Source organism: Podarcis liolepis (genome assembly GCF_965112155.1).
Source record: "Podarcis liolepis genome assembly, chromosome: 4".
In the NCBI taxonomy this organism is placed as follows: domain Eukaryota; kingdom Metazoa; phylum Chordata; class Lepidosauria; order Squamata; family Lacertidae; genus Podarcis; species Podarcis liolepis.
In genome coordinates, this window is record NC_139558.1 from 104,998,015 (window position 1) to 105,016,550 (window position 18,536).

At 47.9% G+C, this 18,536-nt stretch overlaps 2 protein-coding genes across 2 annotated transcripts in view; both read right to left on the minus strand.

Moving 5' to 3' along the window:
- Nucleotides 1–7,998, minus strand: part of LOC310705818 (uncharacterized protein) — a 30,794-nt gene extending 22,796 nt beyond the window's left edge. The window contains exons 1-4 of the mRNA XM_083500641.1: nt 7,765–7,998; nt 4,030–4,522; nt 3,756–3,837; nt 3,384–3,466 (exon numbers count right to left, since the gene is read on the minus strand). Coding sequence (XP_083356767.1) covers nt 3,384–3,466; nt 3,756–3,837; nt 4,030–4,431 — 567 coding nt within the window. The 5' untranslated portion in view covers nt 4,432–4,522; nt 7,765–7,998. The remainder of the gene's footprint in view (nt 1–3,383; nt 3,467–3,755; nt 3,838–4,029; nt 4,523–7,764) is intronic.
- A 5,402-nt stretch (nt 7,999–13,400) lies between these two features.
- LOC310705297 (olfactory receptor 52Z1P-like) lies at nt 13,401–14,499 on the minus strand (the record flags this gene model as incomplete). Its single annotated transcript, XM_083499927.1, has 1 exon — nt 13,401–14,499. One exon carries the CDS (start codon nt 14,497–14,499, stop codon nt 13,540–13,542), a length of 960 nt encoding a protein of 319 aa, XP_083356053.1. The 3' UTR covers nt 13,401–13,539.
- Nucleotides 14,500–18,536: the final 4,037 nt, after the last annotated feature.

Consider the following 18,536-nt stretch of genomic DNA (forward strand, 5'->3'; position numbering starts at 1 on the left):
GTGTTATTTTGTTCTTAGGCTGGGGCATGTTCCATAGGGGGGGATGCACTGGGACAACTGATCTCAGTGATCACGGGTAGGAGGAGGAGTTACGCTAAGACTAGACCATGTCATTACAGAGGAGGCAGGTTTAGTCGTTGTCTGAGGACTATTCCTGCCTCCAGGTCTGGTCCTGACCGGATGGATACCAGAATCAGCAAGGGATACCCACATGACCTGAAGGTGCTGCTGTGCAATGTCAGGTCAATGATTCATAAGACCACTGCCATCCATGACGTGATCGTGGATGGAGGACTTGACCTGGCATGTGTAACAGAAACTTGGTTGGATGAAGTAGATGGGCCTGTCCTTGCCGCTGCTTGTCCACCAGGTTTCTCTTACGCACAGCAACCCAGGTCATGTGGGCGGGGAGGGGGGGTTGCTGTGATTTTTAGGAAGTCATTAGTTTGCACCAGGCGTCCTATTGGGAAGACCCAGTTTTATGAGTGCATGTTCTGGAAGTTGGGCAATAGGGGCAGTACAGGATTCCTATTGGTGTACCGACCTCCCCGCTGCACCAAGGATTCCCTGCCCGAGCTGCTTCAGGTTGTGGCGGATGTTCTCCTGGAGACACCTAGCTTGGTCGTCCTAGGGGATTTTAACATCCATGCCGACACGACCTTACAAGGGGCCGCTCGGGACTTCATGGAAAGTATGGCCTCCATGGGGCTGTCCCTGAATAAGTCTGGCCCAACCCATAGCCGTGGACATGCCTTGGACCTGGGGTTTACCTCTATGGATGTTGGTGATCTGACACTAAGTAAAAGCGAAACGAAAGAAGTGCCATGATCAGATCACTTCCTGGTGCAACTGGACTTCTCTGCGACCCATCCCCTCTGCAGGGAGGTGGGACCAATTCGGATGGTCCGCCCCTGCCACTTAATGGATCCAAATGGATTCCAGAGAGTGGGAGGGGATGCTTTATCCCATGTTGATGGCCTTTCAGCTGATTCCCTGGTGGCCCACTGGAATGTGGAGTTAACCAGGGCTATTGACTGTTTGGCTCCGAAGCGCCCTCTCCGATTGCATGGAGCCCGGACAGCCCTTTGGTTTTCCACGGATCTGAGGGCAATGAAACAATCGTTGAGACGGCTAGAGCGCCGGTGGCGGATAACTCATTACGAATCTGACCGGACACAGGTTAGAGCTCAACGTCGAGCCTACCAAGTGGCTATAGCGATGGCGAAGAAGAATTTCTTCACTGCCTCTATTGCATCTGCAGAAAACAGCAGCAGGAGACTTTTTCAGGTGGTTCACAATTTAGCGGAACCACCTGCAACATCGGGGCCCAGTACGGGCCACATGTTCTCCTGCAATGATTTTGCAAAGTTTTTTGCAGAAGAAGTAGACTCCACCGTGGGAGCAGGACCGGGGCGGGAGAGTGCTAGAGTTCTGTCTAGTCAAGTTGTGTGGGATCAATTCCAATCTGTTACCTCCGAGGATGTGGACAGGCTGCTTGGACGAGTGAAACCAACCACCTGTCTCCTGGATCCTTGCCCATCCTGGCTTATAAAAGCTAGCCGGGAAGGACTGGGCGATGGGCTTCGTGGGGTGGTGAATGCTTCCCTCCGTCAGGTAGCCTTCCCAGACCCGCTGAAAGAGGCGGTTATTAAACCGCTTCTTAAAAAAACATCTTTAGATGCGGCCACGATGGCCAACTATCGCCCAGTCTCAAATCTTCCATTCCTGGGCAAGGTGATTGAGCGAGTGGTTGCTGAACAACTCCAGGCACACCTGGAAGAAGCGGACCATTTGGATCCCTTCCAGTATACCTGAAGGAGCGTCTCCACCCCCATCATTCTGCCCGGACGCTGAGGTCCAGCGCCGAGGGCCTTCTGGCGGTTCCCTCATTGCGAGAAGCAAAGCTACAGGGAACCAGGCAGAGGGCCTTCTCGGTAGTGGCGCCCGCCCTGTGGAACACCCTTCCAGCAGATTTCAAAGTGATAAACAACTACCTGACATTCAGGAGACATCTTAAGGCAGCCCTGTTCAGGGACGTTTTTAACGTGTGATATTTTACTGTATTTTTGGTTTTTATGAAAGCCGCCCAGAGTGGCTGGGGAGGCCCAGCCAGGTGGGCGGGGTATAAATAATAAATTATTATTATTATTATTATTATTATTGGATTGCTTTGCTGCACATTTTTATTATGGGTACCTATTTTAACGCTTTAATTGAATTCTTTTATTCTGCATTTTAAGTGTGGGTATTCGTCTTTTTGCAAATAGGTGGTACTCCAGCTTATGTTTACGTTTTTTCTGCCTACGCAAGCATTCCAGTTTCCCCAATGGAAGGATCCACTTTCTCCTCTCCTCGTGAGTTGTTCTGGAGAGGTTCCCTTCCAATGCCCTAGAGCCAAATTCAAGGGGTTCATGGGGGCATGGAGAGGGGGAGGAGTGGGGGGCAGGCCCCATTTTGCAGCGGATGGGGCTGGCTAGGTGAATCCTGGAAATTATTTGTACTCGAATGTCCGCTGCTTAGAAGTCTATTTTAGCATTCATTGATGAATATAGAAATACAAGAAGCCTAGTTTGGATGGCCATCTGTCTTGGATTATCTAGCTGAGACTCGTGCAATGCAGGGGGGTGGGACTTGATGACCCTTGGGGTCCCTTTCAACTCTAGGATTCCATGAAAACTGCGACTACAGATGAATCCTACTGGCAACATTCAGAAGCCTGGTGTCACAGAGTTATACGGGTAGGAAATCCCACAGTTCACAGCTGGAGTTAGCTCTTTATCAGCAAGAACACGATGTTCACAGACTTGGCTGAGTTTCGGGCTTAATGAAAACAGCAGCTCATTCCCTGAGCCTCTTCGTCCACAAAAGCAGTTGCTGAGACTGAAGGCCCCCGGCTCCCCACAGCTTTCCAAGTCCCCTCCTCTCTGGGGTTTCTGGCAAGCGATTGAACAGAGTGCTAGTGTGCAGCCTGCCTTTACTCCTCCATGTTAGACCTCTCTTGGCTCTGAGAGACAAGCAGGGAGGCTGGATTCTGGCAGAAGGAGAGGGAGCCCCCGGTGGCTCCTTCTTCTCCTGACTCACCTCTGCCTCTCGACCTTCCTCTCCCACTCGCCTCCTTCTTCTGCTTTTGATTCTGCACTGCATTCTGCCAGAGAGTCTTCCAGCTCACTAAGCCCTGTTGCCCCTTCAGCTTCTGACACCTCCTCTTCCCAAGCTTCTCCCTCTGACCGCCAATCCTTCCTCCACCTTCACTCCTTGGGCTCAGAGCCATCTTCTCTTCCTGGTTCCCTGGCTGCTTCCTCCCACCATTCCTCTGTGCCCAACCAGTCCATGACATTGCTCCATCCCTCGGCCTCTGACCCCACAAGGCAGCTTCCCCTGACCTGATCTGGTTCCACAGCCACTGCTTCCCTTCTGCCCCCAAGAAAAGGCGGATCAGGAGGTCTTGCCAGCATCCTTCTGCCACCTGCAAGAGAAAAAAGGTAATCAGGATGCTCGGAGTGCCTGCTTCTCTCACAGAGGAAACAGGACATCTCTAACTACAGATGGGCTTTGAGAAAGCCTTACCTGCTGAGTGCAGTTGAAGGTTTGTGCCTATTTCATGTTAGGTGTGCAGAAATACATCTCCCCTCCTCTGAACCCTTGTTCCCAACCCCCACCCCTCAAAAAAAACCACCAAGATTAAAAGAACGCTCAGATATGTTGGAAAACCAACAGAACAAGACCAAATGGAGAAGAGCCACCTTCCTCCTTACCCAGTGTCCTCTCTCTGGTGTCCAACGGAGGCCTCTCTGCCTCACAGGAATCCAGGTCCATTTCTGCAAAATGATCCCTTTTCTGAAAGAACAACAAGGATTCAAAACTGTAAATGAAAGCTGAGAAATATTAGAAAGAGAACGCAAAAACAGATACTTTAAGGGTGTTAGATTTCATTCCCCGAAAATGGATGGGCCATCAGCAGACCTTTTCTGGATGTTCTCTGTCCTGTTTGGAGCCCCTTGGGAGTATCCAGAGGAAAGTCTCTCTCACCTGCTTTCTCTCCTCTGCCTGACTCAGGAGGAAACCTTCAGCCAGGGCCACCGCCTGGGAACTGGTCTCCGCTCCGCATTCCCTCACCCAGCTCTCCATCTCTGGTGGAAGAACAGCCGGGAACTGCTCCAAGATCACCAGGTCCAGCATCTCAGCTTTCGTGTGCCTTTCTGGCTTCAGCCACTGATGATCAAGGTGGTAGAGTTGGCTGCAAACCTCTCGGGGTCCTTTGGCCTCCTGGCAGCAGAACTGCCTCAACTGCTGGCTCTGCACCTCTGAGCGGAGGGTGTCCTCCTCACCCAGGATCTTCTGCACAGAGTTTTCCAAGAATCCCCCACTGCTCCCAGTTTGGATGACATGGCCTCTTCCTGCTCTAGGGCCAGCTGAGTCTTGCTCATCCATCTGTGCTCTCAGGAAGCCTCTGAGAGATCGGAAGGAACCTTTTGGTCTTCTGCCAAGTTCTGTCCGTCTGAATGAGAAGCTCTAGCAAATCCTACAAAGCAAATACATTGTTCTGTTACAAAAGTTGTACAATATCAGGAGAAGAAAAAGGTTCCCTGAGCAAGCATGGATGAGTCTTGCTGGGAACCAGGGTAGGATTGCACCACAGCCCAGACTCTGAGCTATCTTTCTAAAAAGGAGGAGGAGGAGGAGGAGGAGGAGATGTAGGCCTCTAGAAGGGAGATTGTGGAAATGTGGAGGCAAGCGAAGAGATTAATGCGAGGGGACTCAGCCTGGTTGCTCCTTCCTTCCAGTCAATGCATGAAGTCAGAACTGATTGACAAGGGAGCCATTGGTTCCTAGTGAAAAATGACTAGGTGTGTTGAGTCCGAATCTCCTTTCTTGTAGCTTGAAGCCATGGGTTGGAATCCTGCGCCCAGGTGACATGGCTCTCCTAACGGCCGGCCTCACTGTACACTGCCTTTGTTGATCTAAAAGCAGCCTTTGATACAGTCTCCAGAACCAGACTCTGGGACAGACTACAGGGTTCCTACATAGAATTAAGAGCTTCTGCTCTTAATTCAGGCACTGCGCGCAAACACGGCTCTTAGAGTCAGGACCCTATTAAAACCTCTAAAGGAGTCAGGCCAGGGTGCCTATTGGCCCCTCTACTATTCAATTTCTATCTAAATAATTTAGTATCTGCACTCCATGACTCAGAACTCCACCCTCCAAAGCTCGCAAATCGGCATATTTCGGTCCTGCTATATTCCGATGACGCAGTAATTTTATCTAGAACCCCCATTGGACTCAAAAGAGCACTAAGAAAGCTCGCAGCATACTGTGAATTTGAATGTCTCAAAATCAACTATCAAAAGACCAAGATACTCACTTTTGGGGCAAAACCAAAGCTTAAAAGCTGGGAACGCCAAGGCCATAAATAGAACTAGTCACAAACTACAAGTATCTAGGAATGGTGGTACAGGCCTCAGGAGCCAACAAACTACACATAAACTCCATCGGGAGTTCAGCGGAAAAACCCGCAAACTGTATCCTTAAATTTTTCAGAGCACAAGGGGGCTTCTTCGTTCCCGCAGCTCTAAAACTATACAAGGCCAAAACTTTGGCACAACTCCTTTATGGTTCCTTTTTGGCCCCGCCTTCCTCGGCTTTCTCCCCCCTTGAGAGCTCTCACTGGCTTCATTATTACCAAATAATGGAAGCATATAATTTGGATTAAAAAAAATGGCTTCCAGGTGGAAAAATCCAAATTGGAAACAGAACTGTTACATCCCAAAATTAAGAACTTGTCAAGAATGTATAACTTGCTGTTGAAATGGAACACTGAGGATGAAATGGTGAACTCAGCTATGATTAAATGGGCACAAGATGTTGGACATAATATTATGATGGCTGACTGGGAACAGTTATGGACCACAGGTACGAAGTTTACGGGATGTAATGCCTTAATAGAATATACAATGAAAATGATCTACAGGTGGTACATGACACCAGTCAAGCTTGCAAAAATTTATCATTTGCCCAATAATAAATGTTGGAAATGCAAAGAGACTGAAGGTACATTCTTTCACCTTCGGTGGACACGCCCAAGGATTAAGGCTTTCTGGGAGATGATCTATAATGAAATGAAAAAGGAATTTAAATATAGCCAGTGTGGTGTAGTGGTTAAGAGCGGTAGTCTTGTAATCTGGTGAACCGAGTTTGAGTCTCCGCTCCTCCACATGCAGCTGCTGGGTGACCTTGGGCCAGTCACACTTCTTTGAAGTCTCTCAGCCCCACTCACCTCACAGAGTGTTTGTTGTGGGGGAGGAAGGGAAAGGAGAATGTTAGCCGCTTGGAGACTCCTGAAGGGGAGTGAAAGGCGGGATATCAAATCCAAACTCTTCTTCTTCTTCTTATACCTTTCTGAAGAAGCCAGAGGCCTTTCTCCTGGGCATGGTCGGCCAATTGGTGCCAAAGAAGGATAGAACTTTTTTCATGTATGCTACAACAGCAGCGAGAATACTTGTTGCAAAGTACTGGAAGACACAAGATCTACCCACCCGGGAAGAATGGCAGATGAAGGTGATGGACTACATGGAACTGGCGGAAATGACTGGCAGAATCCGAGACCAGGGAGAAGAGTTGGTGGAAGAAGATTGGAAAAAGTTTAAAGACTATCTACAGAAATATTGCAAAATTAATGAATGTTAGAATGATGTTGGATAGAAACTAAGTGGTTTTTAGCTGCAATACTATAAGGGAATATGAAAAATGGATTACGAATAGGTAAAGATTTAATGTTACAATATTTTAAGATTAAAGATTAGGATAAACAAAGAGGGGAAGGATTTGCTGAACCAACAAATTGAATTGGAATACAAAAAATGGTGATGGACTACATGGAACTGGTGGAAATGACTGGCAGAATCCGAGACCAGGGAGAAGAGTCGGTGGAGGAAGATTGGAAGAAATTTAAAGACTATCTACAGAAACATTGTAAAATTAATGAATGTTAGAAGGATGTTGGAATGAAGCTATGTGGTTTTAGCAGAAATGTTATAAAGGTTTAGGAAAAAACAGACTGTTAATTGGTGAAAGGAGGGAAAGTTAAGTTATATTATATTAAGATAAATTACAGGACAAAAAGTGGAAGAGATGGAAAGGATTTGCTGAAATAGCTAACTGAACTAGAATACAAAAAAGGGAGGTGTGAGGAGGTCAAGGAAACAGGCAAATGAAAGATAAGTTATGGGAAGGTTTGATGTGCTTTTTACTTGTTTCTATTTTTCTGCTTTTTTCTGTTCCTTTTTTTCTTTTTTCTTATTGTGATGTGCTGTTTTGTTTTTGTTTGATATGGTGTTTTTCTTTTTGTAACTTTTAGAACTTTAAATATTATTATTATTATTATTATTATTAAAAAAAATAGACTTCTTAGAGCTCTCCTCCAAGTGCCCAGATGTGTCTCAAACGCATGGGTTAGATGAGAAACGGGGATGATGAGAGTGGAGGCTAGCATCTGCCTAACATCAATCTACAAATGGCTGACATTGTATCTGATCCCCAGAGGGATAGCCCCATTGATCCTCTGTGACCAATTCCAGTCAGGCTGGCAGACTGCAGTCCTGAACACCCACCAGAAACTGGGTTTTGCCCCTCAAGCCCTTCTAAGTCTGGGGTTGGGCCAGGCAAAAGGAACGGTCAGGCAAAGAATATCAGACACCGAGAGACAACAGGACTGTGCAAGGTGCCCCGACCATAAAATTGGAGAAATCGAGAAATATATAGCTGCACCGGCAGAATATCTCTTCTTTCTCGCATCTAGAAATGCAAGAAGGGCCTTTACACTCGCCAGAAGCTCGGCTCTTCCCTCGCTGGTCCTGGATGGAGCCTTTAGAAAAGTCCCGTATGCTCAGAAACTTTTCACCTGCCCATTGGGAGAGATAGGAAGCCAAAACACTTGTTCTTTAGACGTCCCTTTTACGAAGAGGCACGTAGTAAGACCATTGGTCCCCTGCTGGTGAGGCTCGCTGACCTCCGGCAAAAGCAAAAATTAGACCTTTTCCTGTTAGGCAAAGATCAGAAGATGACCTGGATTGTCGCCAGATTCTGTGTACAGATCTGTAGGCGCAGACCATCTTCCAACTCAAAAGAGTCCGTCATGAAAATCCCCACACTCGGTTTCATGGGTGACTCTGAGTCAACTCCCTGGGATAGTTTGTTGGTGTCCTTTGTTTTTAAATTTGTTGTTGTACATAAATTGCCTGTTTTACTTCTGTGACTGTACCCCCAAGTGTGTTTTATAAGCTGGTCTCTGACCGTAATAAATCATCTAATCTGACATGGCTCTCCCATCTCCTCTCTGTCTCCTCTTCTCCAACTCAACATTCCCAGCTCCTCATAAAGCTTGGCTTGATCTGCTTGGCTGGCCTCCTCTGCCAATAAGGAGAAAGAAAGAAGGGAAACAAAGGAAGAGGTTTGGGAGCAACCATTCATGCGTGTTTCCTCTGTTGTGCAATGACGCTGACCCGTGTCACACACAGCAGAAGTCCTACTGATAGCCTTATTTAAAGAAGCTAGATTTCTATCTGCAAGATTTCACAGGGGGCTCTGAATATTATTATTTTCTGGAAGGGGGGGCAGTAACCTCCTCCCCTCCCCCCCCCACAAAAGATCTAAAGGAAGGAGACAGTTCCTGCGACCTCGCCCCTCCCTGGCAGGACCCCCTGCTCCCAGGCCCCCCCCCCCACATGAGCCACCCTCACCTGCTGCAGCCCTGGGACCCCCCCCTTTCTCCCCATTCCACCCTCCTGGGGGGGGGGAGAGGAGACTCACCAGATCCCAGGAGAGGATTGCCCTTCCCAAAGGAGTAAGCAGCGTCTTTATACAAATGCAGAATATAGAGTACTGTAGTTGCAAACCTCGTGCAACCTCGCCCCTCCCTGGCAGGACCCCCTGCTCCCGGGGTCTGCCCTCCCCCCATGAGCCACCCTCCCCTTGGGCAGCCCTGGGACCCCCCCTTCTCCCCACTGCACCCTCGGGGGGGGGGAGAGGAGACTCACCAGATCCCCGTGGAAGAGAGCAAGGAAGCCTTTGCAGCAGAGGAAAGCAACCCCCCCCCCCACTTGCAGGAAGGGGAGGGAGGGGCTTTTCCTCTGGAGGACCTGGCCCCCCTTTACATCCTGTCCTCTCTAGGAATGCAGCTCAGTTCCCTTTAACCCTTGCAAAGCCGAGTCCCCCCTGCTCAGTCCTCTCTGCCTTTTCTCTCCTGCATTGCACAATCCCAGAGATGCTCATTTTGAGGGGACGCTCTTGGTTGGTCTGTGATCCTGAGAGGTGGCTCTCAGGTCTCCATCCAGGCAGGTCTCAGCTGAGGGAGGAACAGGAAGACACGCTGTTCCTGCCTCTCCTGGGACTACACATTGCTGAGCTGCAAAATGCACGAAAGGGCACATTTTGAAGGCTTTGGGTACGTTTTGTTAATGGAGAAATCTGAGGAGAAAACAAGGACACCAGCCAGGAATACCAGAGCAAAACAGCAGCCAGTTGGCTTGGTCTTTCTTGAAGACTGTCGTGACAGGACTCCCACCTACCACAAGGTGGAACAAGATGGAAGCCCCAAACAAAAGAGAACCCAAACTTTTATTAGCTGCTAATCCCCATGTTGCACCCCCCCAAACTACATCACTCATACATCATGAAAGGGGAGGTCTGGAGGCAGTAATCTGAGCATCCTGGACCCTGCCCCATGGTTCCCCTTGCCCTCCACCAAACACCCATGGAGTGTAACAAAAGAGATATTTACATTTCCCTGTTTTCCAGCGAAGTCAATCACACCGAAGTCAATCACACCCTTTTGTCTTCGTCTGGGTTCTTATTTCTGGAATTGCTACCTGTCTGGCACTCAGGTATCAGGAGGCCAGGAATCATCACTCAGGCAGAGGGGCTGCTGAGTAGCTGAGCTCACAGGTCTAGATGAATTTCTGAAGTTTTCTCAGTGAGCCAGTACACAGATACATTTATCAGTTGACAGTGATACGGAACGGGGGGGGGGGCATGTCTTCACCTTCTTCTTCGCTACAATATATCTATTTATTTCCATCTGCCAAGCCCTTCCTCCGGGCAATGCCAGGTGACAGACTATGCAAACATGGACCATTGTCTCCTCAGGATGTGCTTATCTGTGCATATCTCCAGCTCTCTGCATATTCCCCCCTCCCTCCTCCATCCAGCTCTCTGCATATTCCCCCCTCCCTCCTCCATCCAGCTCTCTGCATATTCACCCCTCCCTCCTCCATATGTTAATCTGTGTAACCCAACCTCTTAATGTATTCATGATGTAACTGGGATGTATTTTGCACTGTATTCTGGGATATGGAGGGAAATTTCAAAAGTTCATGTCACCCCTTTCTCTCTGTTCAATCTCGCCTTGAACCTGTTGCGCAATAAACTTGGATCTTCTGTAGTTTGCTCCTGCGTCCGGCTGAGCTCATTTTCTTCCGCAGGGACCCACGGACTTAGTCCGATGAGCTGGGTGGCAGAGTAACCCCGCACCCAGATTTTAGCCGTAACAACAGGTATGTGAATGAAGCTGAGTGATGGAAGATTCAGGACGGGGGGGGAGGGGGAGAAAGCCCTCTTTTGTGCACATAGTTATTTTTAATAGTTTAATAATAGTTTTAATAGTTTTAATATTTAATGCTGTATTGTTTTAACACTCAATTGGGAGCCGCCCAGAGTGGCTGGGTAAACCCAACCAGATGGGTGAGGTATAAATAATAAATTATTATTATTATTATCATCATCATCATTAGATGGGCAAAGAAAAAGCGATTGATATGCATTGTATGTGCAATATACCATTGTGCCACCGGATGGTGCAGTGGAGTCCTGATTTTCTCTACCTGTTTTCAGTGTTTGAATTTACAACAACTTTAAGTGAAGCGCTTCTTTGATGTATCCAGACTCTAGATCCAGCCAGTTCAGAAACCATACTTCTGTGACCCCATGACTGACGGTGGTCGTCGGAGGGTGGTGGGGGTGGGTGGCAGAAAATGTTGACCCTGTGGGCGACAGCTGGGAGAAAAATTTTCCATTTGGGGAAAGGGATCCCAAAGGATTTCTCTAGGAAGCGTCTTATTCAGTCTCACCTGCAATAATGTGGCTTGGACACTCAGAAACACAACGAGAACGTGGAATTGATGGGAGAACCTCCAAGGAAGGAGAACCTGCCACCTTTGCACTGTCAAGCAGCTCTTACTATCAGGACGTTCTTCTTGATGTTTAGTTGGAATCACTTTTCTTGTAATTTGAAGCCACTGGTTCGAGTCCTACCCTCCAGACCAGAAAGGAGGAGGAGGAGGAGGAGTTTGGATTTGACATCTCGCTTTATCACTACCCTAAGGAGTCTCAAAGCGGCTAACATTCTCCTTTCCCTTCCTCCCCCACAACAAACACTCTGTGAGGTGAGTGGGGCTGAGAGACTTCAGAGAAATGTGACTAGCCCAAGGTCACCCAGCAGCTGCAGGTGGAGGAGCAGGGAAGCAAACCCGGTTCACCAGATTACGAGTCTACAGCTCTTAACCACCACACCACACTGGAGAAAACAAGCTTGCTCCATCTTCCATGGGGCAGCTCTAGAGAGATTTGAAGATGACTCTCAGATCCTGTCTCAGTCTCCTCCTTCCCAGGCTAAGCACCCCCAGCTTCTCCATACCCTTCTTCAACTGGGGTGCCCAGAATAGGACCCAGGACTCTAGGTGGGGTTTGACCAGGACAGAATAGATCAGTACTATGACTTCCCTTGGACACTGCACTTCTGTTAACGCAGGCCAGAATTGCATTAGCTTTTCTTTTTGCTGCATCATGACACACTTTTTATTTCTTGCTCCACCACTTTAATTTCACCTGCAACACATCTACACCAGCAGAAGTTACCATTAGTTTTCCACATCCTTCACTTCCTTAGACCTTTTGGCCAGCAGATTTATCATTTGTGTAAAGTTCATGTACAGCCATTTGATGTGTGAGAGGTCTGTGCTACTTACCTGTGTATAAATCCTTCAGAGTCTCTTCAGAGATCCTTAACAAAACTGTTGATGAAGAAAAGAACTTTTTTTTTAAAAAAATTCCCCAATGCAGAATCATAAGAAAAATTACAAACATTGAATCCAAAATAATACTATACAAAAAAAAACACCAAAAAAAACAACAGAAAAGAAAAAGGAAAAAACAACAACAAAGGAAACAAAAGTAAACTAAACAAAAACGAAAAAGCACACATCTGCAGAAAAAAAACGTATCACTACGTACATAAACACATATTGACTTCCTTCCTTTGTTCTAAGACCTCAAAAAATTTACTCTTACTATATTGTTGTGTCTAATTAGATTACTTCCACCTTTGTACTTTTTTTTTACACCATTTTTCTTTTTCTTTAACCCTGTAAAGCATCATTCATTACATACCAATATACTAACTCCAGAACAATGTTTTGTCATATACTCTTTAGCACAACCCCATTCTTTTAATAATTTCTGGTCCGATTGTCCCCTTATGTATGCTGTGAGTCTTGCCAGATTTATGTATTCACAAAATTTAATTTGCCAATCTTTCACTGATGGAATTTTTCTCCCTTTCCAGTTTTTTGCTATAAGCATCCTGGCAGCTGTTGTTGCATAAAGGAATACTTTCCTTTGATTTTCGGGAATATCATTTGTAATTAAACCTAAAAGGAATGCCTCCGGTTTTTTACTGAAATATATTTTAAACATTAAAAGAACTTTAAGAATTGCAAAATATTGGAAAACACAAGATTTGCCCACACTGGAAGAATGGCAGACGCAACTGATAGACTATATGGAGTTGGCCGAAATGACTGGCAGAATCCGAGACTTGGGAGAAGAGACAATGGAAGAGGACTGGAAAAAATTTAAGGACTATTTACAAAAACAGCATAAACTGTATGAATGTTAAGAAATTGCACGATTGAAAAGAGCATGGTACCAGCAACTTAGCTGAAAGATATATGAGACTAAGTGATGTTTAAGAAAATGAAATCTGAAGTAATATTATATTTGAACTAAACTAATAAGTATTGGACAAAAATTATTTGAAGTTTGAGATATAATATTTGAGAAGTATAAATTAAGAACTGAAACAAGGTAATAAATTGCTGTTTATAACTTTATTATTGAGAATGCATGGAAGGGAGATGTGAGGAAGTCCAGTTAGGTATGCAAAAATATGTTATGAACAGTCATGATGTTTTTTTATTTTAGATTTATGTTTTTGTTTATGTATATTTTTCTTTGTTTGTTATTTCTTGGTGAAGGGATTGTAAATGTTTGGTGATTTTTCTTTGTTTGAAATTTGCAATTAAAAATATTTATAAAAAAAATAAATAAAAGAACTTTAAGAATCACACAGAGCAAAGATATAATAGTTACAGTGGTGCCCATGGCAATTTTCCCAAATGTGCCCACAGGAGCAGCCAAGAGTTCCGACTTCAGGTCAACCTTCAGCAAGAAGTTGGTTCTCGGTTCCACTCCTCAGCTAAGAGCCAGCATTCAGCACCTCTTCCCAATTTGGGAGAAGAGGAGAACTGCCTGCTCCCGAATCTCCTTGGTTTTCACCCCATAAATGATGGGGTTCAACATGGGTGGAAGAAGCAGGTACATGTTGGCCAAGAGGATGTGGACGTACCGGGGGATGTTCCGGCCAAAGCGGTGCGCCAAGATGGTGAAGTAAGCTGGGGTGTAGAACATGAGGATGACGCAGACATGGGAGCCACAGGTGCTGAGTGCCTTTCCCCGGGCATCTCTAGACGGCATCTGGAAGATGGACCTTAGGATCAGGACGTAGGAGACCGCAATGAGTACCACATCCAGCCCCGTAGACAGGAGAGAGACGGCTAACCCGTAGATGTTGTTGGCGGTGATGTCTCCGCAGGAGAGAGCGGCCACAGCCATGTGCTCGCAGTACGTGTGGGGAATTACGTTCGTCTTGCAATATGGCAACCTCTTCAAGAGGAAGGCAAAGGGGATGGCTGTGCAGCAGCTGCGGACCACCCCAGCAACCCCCATCCGGACCATCAGCCGAGGCGTCAATACCGTGGCGTACCTGAGCGGCATGCAGATGGCAACATAGCGGTCAAATGCCATGGCCAGCAAGACGGCCGACTCTGAAACGAAAAGGAAAACGAGCAGGGAAGTCTGGGCAATGCAGGCGGCGAAGGGGATCTCCCCGGCATCCGCCCAGAAGATGTCGAGCATTTTGGGCACCGTAGTGGTGGTGAGCATGAGATCGGCCCCCGCCAGAAGGGAAAGGAAGAGGTACATGGGCTGGTGGAGGCTGCGCTCAGTGGCGATGATCAAGAGGAGGCCAGAATTCCCTGAAAGGGCCACCAGGTACATCAGGAAGAAGGGGATGGAGATCCAGAGGTGGAGATCCTCTTTGCCTGGGATGCCCACCAGGATAAAGAAAGAAGGGCTGGTGCCTGTGTGATTGGAAGGGGACATGGCAGACATGACTTCTCAAAATCTTCCAGCTGGCTTAGAGGAACGAAAGAGGCACTTGGTGATGGTGAAGCTGGAGCGATTGGCAGCCGCCAAGGTGTGGGGAAGCTTCTCTCTTGGCACCCCTGTGAAAACGGGAGGAATTGCCAGGGCCAGCCCAGTTAGCAGCCACTGGCTTCCTCCATCCAGGAAGAAGCTAGTGGATGCTCTGTGGACACACATTTACAATCACACACACAATCACACACCTGCTCCCACCCAACTCCTCCCAGTGTCAAGCTGTGATTCTGCCAAGATTTATTGGAGCAGAGATGACTGGAGAACAGCCCCATTAAACTGCAAAGCGCCATGCTGAGGTCACTCTAGGGAGGGCATTTTCCTAGGGTGCCCTTAGAAAAAGCTGATCCCATCCGATTGCCATGCCTCATAAGAACGTCAGATTAGAAAGAGCTTCCAATGACCGGTTGGTTCCTGAATCCTCAGCTGGGCTGCTGGCTACTCCCCTTCATCAAATTTAGGGGGCACATAAAATGTGCACCTACAAATCAGGACTCACTTTCCCTTCCATACTTCGGGCAGACTCAGGTAGGTAGCTGTGTTGGTCTGACGCAGTCAAAATAAATTAAAAAATTAAAAAATTGTCCAGAAGCACCTTAGAGAATACTAAGTAGTTCTGGGTATAAGCTATGGGTATAAGAAGTGTGCATGCACACGAAAGCTTATACAGTGGTACCTCGGGTTAAGTACTTAATTCATTCCGGAGGTCCGTTCTGAAGCACCACTTTAGCTAATGGGGCCTCCTGCTGCGCCACCAGAGCACGATTTCTGTTCTCATCCTGAATGAGAATTTCTGTTCTCATTCTGAAGCAAAGTTCTTAACCTGAGGTACTATTTCTGGGTTAGCGGAGTCTGTAACCTGAAGCGTATGTAACCCGAGGTACCACTGTACCCAGAACTACTTAGCTGGTCTCTAAGGTGCTACTGGACAATTTTTTTATTTTTATTTTTATTTATTAGGGTAGACTGACTTCTTCTGTCCAGTTCCACAAGCTGCTTGACAGATTTCCTGGCCAGCAGTTCCAACATTGATTCAGTACTCTGTCTTCTCCCGCCCCATCCCCCAATAACTTCCTTCCTTCCTTCCTTCCTTCCTTCCTTCCTTCCTTCCTTCCTTCCTTCCTTCCTTCTTTCCCCCCCCCAGCTTCCTTTTTAGCAATCTCTTCACTTATAGGAAGCTTCCTCTTTTGAAAACAAATATGACAGTGTTGGGTTTTCTGGGCCCTCCCTCCTCTACCCCACCCTCTGCTTTTATGCCCCTCCTTGCCCCCTGCTTTCCTCGCAGGCTCTTCTGCCCCCCCCCCCAGCCATTCAGGTATTCCTGTTCTAGCCGGGAACCCAGACATGGAGAGCAAACAACTCACCAAGACCCAGCTGTGGGTCTCTTTCCTTCTTTGTGCTGGTCAGGGGTGGACTTGGGTGATCTTTGGTAGTATGGCACTCTGAGTGAGGCCAATATTTGGCGCCCCAAAATGAATCCACTCAGCGGTGGGTCTTCTCAATTTTGCCCCTCCTCGGATCAGGGCCGTGTGCAGGGGAACCACCTCCTCTGCCCTCAGTCCAGTTCTGGTGCTGATCTTCAGACCACGAAGCGCTCCCTGGTAGAAACGACCAGTCAGGGACTACATGGCATTTCCTTTCCTGCAGTCAGGTATGTGCTGTTTATCCATTTTTGGCAATCCCAAGGCAATATACAGTCAGAACTGGGACATTGCTGTCCTGTCAAACTGGTGAAAAATCTGAGTTATTAGACCCAAGATGGACCACCAAGTGGCTTCTCCAGACCACCTCAGAAGAAGCCATAGGAAGCATTAGCCAGAGCAGCAAACAGTGGAAGTTTATGTGTCCTCCCCTTCCCTACCTCAGAGTCCCAGGAGGGGAGCCAATTAGACTCCAGAGGAATAAAGTCGGTTATCATAAGTGAAAAGGGAGAACCTCAGGGCTGAGCTGGGATTTCAGCCAGGGATGTGCTACTCACGCTCCCTAGTTCTCCAAGTGGGCCGATGCCCAGGGGGCCAGAGTGCTACTGGTTTTACTTGGGTTTCAGACAAGAGTGTGGGCTTGTATTGATGGACAAGCAAAGCCTATGGGGGGCACAGGGGTACTCCTTTAGCGGACAGCAGTGCTGCCGATCCTTGCATCAGCTTGGCAGGGCTCTGTCACTGCAGCCTCCACAGTAGTTTGTTTCCTGCCTTTCTGTTTAAAAGACCCCCCAGCAAGGCAGTTTATTTGGGTAGGACTACATTTGGACGTGGGTGGCGCTGTGGTCTAAACCACAGAGCCTAGGACTTGCCGATCGTAAGGTTGGCGGTTCGAATCCCTGCAACAGGGTGAGCTCCCATTGCTCCATCCCAGCTCCTGCCAACCTAGCAATTCGAAAGCACGTCAAAGTGCAAGTAGATACATAGGTACCGCTCTAGTGGGAAGGTAAATGGGGTTTCTGTGCACTGCTCTGGTTCGCCAGAAGTGGCTTAGTCCTGCTGGCCACATGACCCAGAAGCTGTACACCAGCTCCCTCAGCCAGTAAAGCGAGATGAGCACCGCAACCCCAGAGTCGGCCACGACTGGACCTAATGGTCAGGGGTCCCTTTACCTTACATTTGGGTGGAGGAGCAGAAGTTCCTAGCTTCAGTTCCAGCAGGTTTAGTCAAAAGGACTCAAGAGACAAGATCCATTTTCTGAAAAGGCTGCCACACCCATGTGAAGGATGGATCTCCCAGGGTCAGGCCATAGCAGCTTCCCCACCCATTGTCTTGTTGCAATAGAAGATTTATGATGACCGGCTACAAAGTTCATACTTCTGCTTCTGCAAGCCCTTTCCACGCCAGGGCTGATGAGCGGTTGCTTATCACCCAGAAGCAGAATTATAACTGTGATTCAATGCAGCAATTAATATTTTATTACATTTGCACCTACCTTTTGCCCATGACAGAACTCAAGGAACCCCAGGCAGTCATTCATCTGGGCAGGCATATAATATGGGCATCCCAAGAACTACACCTGCTCTGATGTCCACCTTCAAATATCTCAAGGGCTGTCACAAACCAGTGGCTTCAAATTGCAAGAAAGGAAATCCCAACTAAACATCAGGAAGAGCCTTCTGAGGGTAAGAGGAGCTGTTGGACAGTAGAACGATCTCCACCAGAAGATGGTGGACTCTCCTTTCTTGCAGGATTTTAAGCAGAGGTTTGATGGCCATCTATCATGGATGTTTGAGCTGAGATTCCGGCATTGTAGGGGGTTGGACTACATGACCCTTGGGGTGCCTTCCAACTCTACAATTCTGTGATCCAGGGTCACTATCCTGCTTTGCTACTTAGCCTTCGAGACAGAGCCTGCCAAACCATCTCCTTAGATACTGCTTTGTGGGTTGCAGTTCCTTTACTGCCACCCTCCCCCCTTCTCTCTTCCGGGTCCCTGTTCGCCCTTTCCACCCTTCCTCCCCAATTACCCTCCGTCTCTTCTGCCCTCACCTCTCACCCCCATTTCTGCCAGCTCTCAAGCTTTTCCCCTGAGGTGTCTCACTCTCCTTCGCTAGCACTGGATTCCTCCTGCCTCCTCTTCCAGCTGGCTGCTTATCTCTCCCATCTCTCTTGGGTCTCATAACTCACCCCCCCACCTGAAAGTAGGGAGTTCTGATGGTGGTAGAGGGTTCCTATGACAAACCCATTGTCATGGGCTCAGGGGCTGAGCCACAGGGGAAGGAGGAGATGGAGAGCGAAGGGGAACAATCTGAGGGGAGTTCAGGAGGGTATGCCAGTGATCAGAGAGATTCCATGAGTCTCTCCAGCGAATCAGAGGATTCCCAGAAGGGGGCCCCCAAAGGCAGGGCAAGGGGGGCCAGTGGGGAGTCTCCAAGCGGCAGCTGGAAATCAGGGGTAGCTTCCCCACCAGAGCGTAGCGGGGGGGGGGGGAAGAATCCCAAGGATTAAAACAAGAGCCTCCTCAGGAGGAGAGAGTGAGGCTGGACTGACCACGCCTCCGTCAGAGAG